This window comes from Oenanthe melanoleuca, chromosome Z, assembly GCF_029582105.1.
Source record: "Oenanthe melanoleuca isolate GR-GAL-2019-014 chromosome Z, OMel1.0, whole genome shotgun sequence".
Lineage (NCBI taxonomy): Eukaryota > Metazoa > Chordata > Aves > Passeriformes > Muscicapidae > Oenanthe > Oenanthe melanoleuca.
In genome coordinates, this window is record NC_079362.1 from 50,166,769 (window position 1) to 50,175,043 (window position 8,275).

General features: G+C 42.9%; 1 protein-coding gene across 1 annotated transcript; it reads right to left on the minus strand.

Annotated features, from left to right (window-relative positions):
• Window positions 1-3,079: 3,079 nt before the first annotated feature.
• KCNV2 (potassium voltage-gated channel modifier subfamily V member 2) lies at window positions 3,080-8,016 on the minus strand. Its single transcript, XM_056514906.1, has 2 exons — window positions 6,583-8,016; window positions 3,080-3,382 (listed from the first exon to the last, which is right to left on the minus strand). The coding sequence occupies exons 1-2, from the start codon at window positions 8,014-8,016 to the stop codon at window positions 3,107-3,109; spliced, it is 1,710 nt and encodes a 569-aa protein (XP_056370881.1). The 3' UTR covers window positions 3,080-3,106.
• Between the last annotated feature and the right edge of the window lie 259 nt (window positions 8,017-8,275).

Genomic DNA, 8,275 nt, shown 5'->3' on the forward strand with positions numbered 1-8,275 from the left:
GTTGTGAGCCAAGTGAGAATCTATCCCCAGTCCCCCAAAGAGTCACATTTGTGTACTGAGTCAGTGCACAGAGTAGTCAAGGTGGTACCAAAGCTGCCATCTGTGAAGTGGTCGGGCTGGATGAGGCATGAGGGGCCAAAGTGCATTGAGAAAAAAGAGAGTGGAGCAGCTACTTGGTAAGCTGAGGTGCCCAAAGTGTGATGGCCTTGGTGCTCATGGCACCCAAATGGGACCTGGTGGTACTGGTCACAATGTCTTGTGCTTCTGAAGGGACAGAAATCATTCTGTGTCTGGCAGTGTTTTGGCCCATAGCCATTAGCCTGTGAGGTACATGTGGCTGTAGTGTGTGGAGACTCTAGATTCCTTCTAAACTAAAGCCCTCAACTAAAGATTGCTTGGGCCAGAGGACACTGAGCGTTTGGGAAGACTTTGCTACTTGGTCAGAGTACTTTGTTAGCTCTTTTTTGAAGCAGAGTTTGTGACATCCTTCTTTCCACCCACCTAAGTGCTGGAAACACCAAACACTATTGTCTCTTCCTTTTACTGTCACCTTGTAGGCCATTATTGATCTGGTGCAAAGTGGAAGAGATTCAACTAGAGGGATGCAAGAGACCTTCTTCAAGATGCATTTGAACAGTTAGGGTGGTACTGATTTGTGCACTGAAATCTTACTGAGCAGATAAAGCATTTGCCAAGGACATTCAATTCTGGCTTCTGATTAAAAGACAAGACTCATTTTTCTTCTGCTCATGTTTGGTGTGGAAAATCTATTTCATTACATGTCTTCGAAAATGTCTACTTGAATAGGTCCTGAAGGTGAGGCAAATGGGGTGGAAAACAAGACTAGTGATCTTTGTCAGGTCTGAGGCTGTGACAAAGTCCAGGCTCAGCAGTTAGTACTCAGGCTCTGGGTTTCTGTAGGTGGCAAGAAGCTGCTGAGCCTGCCATGCAAGGCTGAGTATCTGTATCCCATCTGCATGGTCATGCAAGGGTGAATTCCTTCAGCAAAAAAATTGGTTTACAGTGTCCTGTATTTTGGCAATTTCAGTAATCATCACATTTTAAGACCTTTTAATGGGTCTAACTCAATTTGCATGTTGAAAATAAAGCATAGTAATGTTTTTACATGCTTGTAACTTGTCACCTCACGGAACTGCAGTCAGAGGTTTCCTGTGGCTCCTGGATGCTTCTTGCCCTGTTGTTGCTGTGCAGAAGGACTATGCAAATTCCCTACAGCCAAAGCAAAGCAGCTATTCTTCTCAGTGAGTGCCAGGATTGTGCTGCTGCATTGTGTGCAGTCCAGAACAGCAAACATCTATCACATTGAACTCCCAGGGCTCAGCTGTGCCTTAAAGACATGGTTTAGCTTTTAACAGAGCTGATCAGCACACAGTGTTCTGACTGTCATTCCTAAAGAACAAAATGACAGATGGGCTTATGATACGTTTGTCTGGAGGTAGAGAATGAGAAGAGCAAGTTGGTTACTAATTACCTTCCCACCACTGAAAGGAGAAATGTCCCCATGCTTGACACAATTCGCATGGATGTGTCAAAATTAATGAACGTTTTCACCCTCGGCTGTCCCAGAGTGAGCTTCACACCACTGTGTCCCATGTGGCCCTGAGATCTTAATGCAGCCATTTGCATTCATCAGGGCAGCGCAGACACAATGTGAGAGTTCAAGAGTTTTGAAATGCATCTCTTTGAATGCCACCAAGATGCCTTGCAGCAGGAGCACTGCTGAGTAGCAGCCATGGGTCATATCAGTGCACTGTTACTGTTGATCCTTTTCATTACGCTGTTTTTCTTCAAGGTCTTTGCAGCTGATTATCAATAAAATAATTTTTCTTTCAGATTACTGTTTCTAAATTGGTATGACTGCTGTTACATAAAAAAAAAATATTCCTGATAGTCTCTGAAGTAATACATAAAACTGTAATTCTGTTTGATTATTGTTGGTTTTATTTGTTATTTAAGTGTTGGAATGAGTTTAGACACATGAGAAATCCCCTTCAGCTGTGCAAGAAGACACAGTAATCTTAAGACATAAGGTACTCCTGAGGGTCAACTAAGGTGTCAGGATTGTGTCCCTAATGGCTGTATGTATCAGATAATATCAATTATCTTGATTTAAAATTATATTTAAAATTGGTTACAGTTAGATGCTAATAATATCCTTGGTGTGGTCTTTTAACAGTTAGTACCCATTACTCAAAGGAATCATATTTCCTTTGATTATTTTTTAAATACTTCTTTAATACTTATGTTCTTTGACAGGTCTATTATTCTAACAATCCAATAAGTAGATACATTAAATACTGCAAATTAAATTATCACTTAATCCTATACCTAAAAAGGATTGGGTTTGGAAATGTTTTCAGATTTGATCAATGAGATTTATCAACTCAGACTCCAGAGTTCTTCACTACTTGTCACACTGAAATATGACTATAGAGGTGGGGGCTGGGAAATGCTAAAAGTGCATTACTTGACTAGGCTTGAAGATAGGAGGGCTCATTTGCAAGACTGCATTTGAAAAATAAAATTGGAACAATGAAGCATAGCTATCTGGCAATAGAAACAGAGGCTGATATTTTAAGAAGTGTAGCTGCTGCTAATATTTAGGTAAGTGCTTGAAGCCAGTTTCCTCTAATTGAAAACTGATGCAAAACCCATTTAAGTGATGCAGTCAGTATATTGGGTATTCTATTTGTTTAATTTTTGACACTACCTTAACAGAGGTAAGGTGGCTGACCCTTAATGACAGCAATTTTTTTTCAGTCTATACAATTATGGTGGGTCTTTATTGTCAATCTAATCAGTAGCAGGGAGTTTGATCTTCATGGGGACTTATTCAGAGTGTTTAATCTGTAGGAAGTAATTTCAGAGAGTTGATGAGCAGTTTAGTGCTGCTCACAGGATATCAGAATTTTAAAAAATTGGTTGTTTAAATCTGAGCCTTTTTAGTTTTGAAAACAACCCCCTTCAAAACAGATTTCACCATCTACTTTTGTTGCTTTTGGCCCTTTTTGTTTATCTTTTGGCTGATTTACTTTTCCTCTTTCTCCTCCAGCTTCTTGGTTGCTCCCCAATATCCGAAGCGCTATCATTGCTGTGACGGAGGGTGGGATGCACCTTCTCCACAGCACTCAGATATTTTCCTCATGGCTCTCCGTGTGAAGTCGACCTTCCCTCTTTCTTTCTTGAGAGCTGTGTACTCGTAGGCCTTCAGCTTGCTGTAATAGTCTGAGAATTTATTGTAGAGGATGGAGATGGGCATGCCATTCAGGATTATTCCGAAAGCAATGCAGAGGAAAGCAAACAGGCGTCCAAGGTGAGTTTCTGGACACATATCTCCATATCCCACTGTAGAGATGCTGACCTACAGGCAAACCAACATGCTTATTAGAGAAGAAATAGACAGATAGGTTCACTGATCAGGGACAATGTTAAAGTTAGCTCTTTTGTATTTTGCATTGTAAGTCTGAAATAAATACTATACTGGGCTTTTTTTTGTGGGGGGGGGTTGGGTTTTTGGTTTTTTGTTTGTTTGTGGGGTTTTTTGGTGTGTATTAGCTATCATATGCAAAATATCCCTAATAAAAAATAAAAATAAAAAAAATCCCTCTCATGAAGTAAAGAAAGACAATGATTTGATGCCATTCAGGAAGATTTTTAGATTTTTGGCTACAGAGGGAATTCCTGGCCGATTTCCACAACAGCCTGTCCTGAAGGTGAGTTTGCTTGGCTGTAGGGAGAGGAGAGATGTGACTCCCTGGCCATGCAAATCCACTGATAGCTGCAACCCTGCTCCCTCATCATGTCACTTGGAACAGATGTCGTGTTTCTAAATCCACTGGGCTGATAAAGCCCTGTATTTGGGACTTATTCTGTGGGTTGTATATTGAGTTTTGCCCTTATTTGTAATATATATGTTAGGAACTAGTGAAAAACACATAAAAAACTTCAATTAATTATGAAATGAAATTTCCTATTTGCAATACATAAAGAAATTATGCAGGACTTCCAAGTTTCTAGATAAAATCTCCTTTAATAATTACATACCTACTAGGAACTGTAGCCTGGAAGATTTTGCTTGCAGTGTATGGTTGCAACATGTATAGCTTTATATACAATATATAAGTTATTAGCTTTTATATATAAGCTATAGCTTTAAATAAGTACACAGCCAGGTAATTTTTGCTGAATTTACTTATGAAGAAGGATTTAGGGGTTGTTAGAAATGTTTGAGCTTTGATTACTGTATTTGGTTTCTTCTGAGTTTTTAAAATGATCGTATTTAGTATATTTGTTTTGTATAAATCTGAACACTTTGCCAGCTCATTGTTCATATACCTTCACATTTTTCTTCTCAGCCAATATAATTTTCTCTTTCTAGCCTGTGGATATATGTGTTATGGGCCCAGTGCTGCACCAACTGCTGAAATACTTCCATTGTAAAATTCAGATAAAAAATGAATCGATGTTTGATTATGGAGATGCTACATTTGAAAGACATACTCTCAAAGAGTCAACATAAGATAACTTGTAATTTGTTTAGTTTCACTGTACGCCTCCTAATGTTTTATAATTTTTACACTTAGTAAATATAACTTACTTTTGTTTCTGGCAGCTAAAACTTGCATGTTTCTGTCACCTCTCACTTTCTAGTCTGTGCAAGGCATCTTTTTCTGTCAGTGAATTTTATTTAATTTTTTCTCAGTGTCTCAACACACTCTGTGTATCTGTTAAACAGTAATCTAAAACTCTGACCAAAAAAAAAAAGCCACATAGAGCAGGACTTTCACTGTAATACCCTTGTGGCTTTAGCATGGAAATAAGTCTTCAGAAGGTCACTGTGTAGAGTTTGCCACCCTCTAAAATGGTAAATAGAATGATATTTTAAATGAAGAAAGCATTAGAGTACATGAGACAACACTGGGTGAGTACAATTTTAGGATGCACCTGGTGCTTCCTGTGGAATAAAAAGGATTAGCAATTCAGTTTAATGGAAATTAAGTCACTGGATTTGAATGATAATACAGGATAAATATCTCCAAAAATAAATACTGAGATGAAGGCAAGATGTTCCAGCCAGGACAAAAATATTATCCTGTGGTAAGGTTCTGTACTACTGGCATAGTCTTATATATATTGTCTGTAACAATTTAGGAGGGATGCTTCTTCTCCTGCATGTGTGAGGTGGTGAATACTGTTGGATTTTTATAAAATTTGAATGGTCTAAGTATTTTAATTTACAGTCTTAAAAAACAAATAGGCTTTTAAAGAGTGTTTTATGCTTTGGAGTTGCAGTGTGCATGATACAGCTTCTGTTTTGAAGACAGTGCAAAATTGCCTGTTTTGAAGACAGCTAGAATTGCTCAGCTAAATAGGCCTTTTTCACCTGGCCATGTGAGTTTATTAGGAATATCTAAATGATTATGATGTCACCAGTTAGCAAAAATGAGCCCTGACGACTTTGCATATAACCTGCATGTTCAGAATACAAAATATATTTTAGCAGTTTCTGAATCACCAATGTTTTCATAGCCTTTGTATATCACTTAGAGATTGTCTGTGAAGATCACATTACAGGACCCTTTCCTATATTCACTGATTTTTCCGTCCTTCCATGGCCCACCTTAAAGGATATTCAGCCCAGTTACACATTTGCATGTGCACATATAAATGTGTGCATCTATGCTTGTTTGTAAGGCTTTTTTTTCTGCCATGTGCTGAATCACTGCAAATGTGTGGTAAACCATCACATCTCATTGTCCATGGCTAAATGAGAAGTGCAGACCTTGGGCTCCAGGACAGCTGGCCAGGAGAAGTGACTTTGAATGAGTTTGGATTACTACCCAGTGGACCGCATATGCATCTTGGTGCATCCAGTGTCTGTGCTGATCAACTAGCATGAGATATTCTAACTCCTATCCAGTCTATTTGCCTGGGCTTCTTTCTCAGGAGAAGTGGCTGGGACAGAGCCAGACCCATATCCATGCCCAGGGGTCAGAAGTGCTCCTGGGCCCCCACATAAAAATGGACTATGCAGGCTGGCATCAGCTGCTGCAAAACAAAATGTGTGACAAGAAAATAGGACAAGCCTTAGGGTTGTGGATGGCCAAGATATGGGTCCTGTGCTTCCCTTGTCTAGCTGTGCATAGAATAAGAATGAAAACCCTGTAACTAGATAGCCTAATGCTGGTGGTTTTTTCCCTATTGTTTTGGCAACAGTGACAATGGCAGTAAATTGGGAAACGCTTTTTTATCCTATGCATTTGCCTACTTCTTTAAAAGTGAAAATACTGTCTGCATTTGGAGATGTAGGAATTTCAAGCCCGCCTGCCTGATTAAGCCTTGATTTAAGCTTACAGAGAGGTGAATGAGTGCATTTGTGTGTGTGTGTGTGTGTGTGTGTGTGTGTGCGTGCACATATGTCCTGTAAGCTCAGAATTCACAGCAGATGTTCGCTGATCTGAGCCTGTTGTTTTCAAGTCTGTCAGCAACTCCAGCAAGGAAGGGGAGGGGAAGGAAGGGAGGGTCTCTGGCTACCCAGCAAGGTAAGATGTGTTTACTTACGGCAGCCCACCACCAAGCATGGGGAATGCTGGTGAAGTTGGTACTGGAGACATCGTGCTCCACTGTGTAGACCATGGCAGAGAAGGCAAAGATGCCCATGGCAATGAAGAGCAAGAGGCAGCCCACCTGCTGGTAGCACTGGCGCAGGGTGAAGCCAAAGGCACGCAGCCCTGTGGAGTGGCGGGCCAGCTTGAGGATGCGGAAGATGCGCATGAGGCGCATGATGCGAAGCACTTGTCCTACCTTGCTCACCCTTCCCACCTTCTCGATATCGTGCTCGTGTTGGGAGCCCCGGCCCCGGGGCTGGTCGTCGTCAGTAAAGCATTCGAGCAGCAGCTGCAGATAGAGGGGCAGGATGGCAATGAGGTCTACTGCATTGAGGGCACTGCTGGCAAAGCGGCGCAGGTCTGGGGTAGAGACCAAGCGCAGCAGGTACTCCAGTGTGAAGAATGCAATGCACAGGGTCTCGACATGCTCCAAGACAGGCCGGCTATCCCCACTCTTCCAGTCCACCTGGTGCATCTCCTCTACTGTGTTGAGCGCCAGGGCCACCACAGAGATGAGCACGAAGAAGCTGGAGGCCACTGCCATCACTTTGGCGGTGACAGAGGAGAAGGGTTTCTCCATGAGGTTCCAGAGGCGCCAGCGCTGGGGACCGTAGTAGCGCATGTGGTGGAAGAGCTGCTCGTTCTCCTCAGCCTCTGCCTGGGAGCGCAGCTCCCGCTGGACCTTCAGCTGCTCGCTCAGCTCGTCGCGGCGCTCCTCGAAGCAGATGCGGCAGCAGCGCGGTGTGTATTTGAGACGCACGCCCCAGTAGCTCAGCTCCTCCAGGAAGCTGCGGGGGCACAGCTCATCCCTCACCCGCAGCACCCCCGAGGCGTAGAAGTTGTACACCAGCTGGAAGACAGCTGGGTCCCGGTCAAAGAAGTACTCGTCCACCTGAGCAGCGTAGTCGTCGCACAGGCCCAGCTGGCAGCGACGGTCAGTGGAGGTAGCCAGGCGGCCCAGGCGGGTCTTGGGATAGGTGGCCACTGCCTGGTAGGTGAGGCGGTAACTCTGGCCACCAACGTTGATGTTCAGCACAGATGGAGCTGTGGCCGGGGATCTAGGGGAAAGAGCCGGGGAACAAGGGATAAATGATGAGGCCTCGCCCTCTCCTTTAAATGCATCTTCATGTGGCCATTTTTCTTGTTCTTTCTCTTCATCTTCCTCATCTTCATCATCCACATAATAGTTGTAATTCCCCTCAGGTCCTAGTAGCAGTAGGGGCTGGGCATTCGAGGGAGTGGTGGCAGAGGAACCACTCTGCTTGTCTACACGAACGACTTCCTTTTCCTTCCCCTTGCTGGGCTGCAGGAGGATGTTTGGTGCTTCCATCTCTCTGCCTTTACGTTTTAGGAAAGGAAACTCTTGCTGCCTGTTAAACTGCAACATAATATTACTCCTTACTCTTCTGCACTCTTTTCATTCACCCGATCAAGCAGTTAACACCAGTCCTTTTCAACACTGCAAAAACTGACAATCTGCTTTTCTTCTCTCTTTATCTCAGAAGTATCATGTGCAGCAGTGGTTCTGCATATTTCTCCCGGCCAGCCACCACTCCAGTTGCTGTGAAAGCTCTGTGTGGGATATAGACACATGAAGACTGCTGTTGACCGTTTTAATCTTGCTGACAGCAAAGATCTGAGTGCTT

Excerpts from the sequence above, each read along its gene's own strand:
- KCNV2 (XM_056514906.1), bottom strand. The coding sequence starts at position 8,016 with ATGTTGCAGTTTAACAGGCAGCAAGAGTTTCCTTTCCTAAAACGTAAA. Across the intron at positions 3,383-6,582 it reads ATGCTTGGTGGTGGGCTGCC|GTCAGCATCTCTACAGTGGG; the intron begins GTAAGTAAACAC and ends GTTTGCCTGTAG.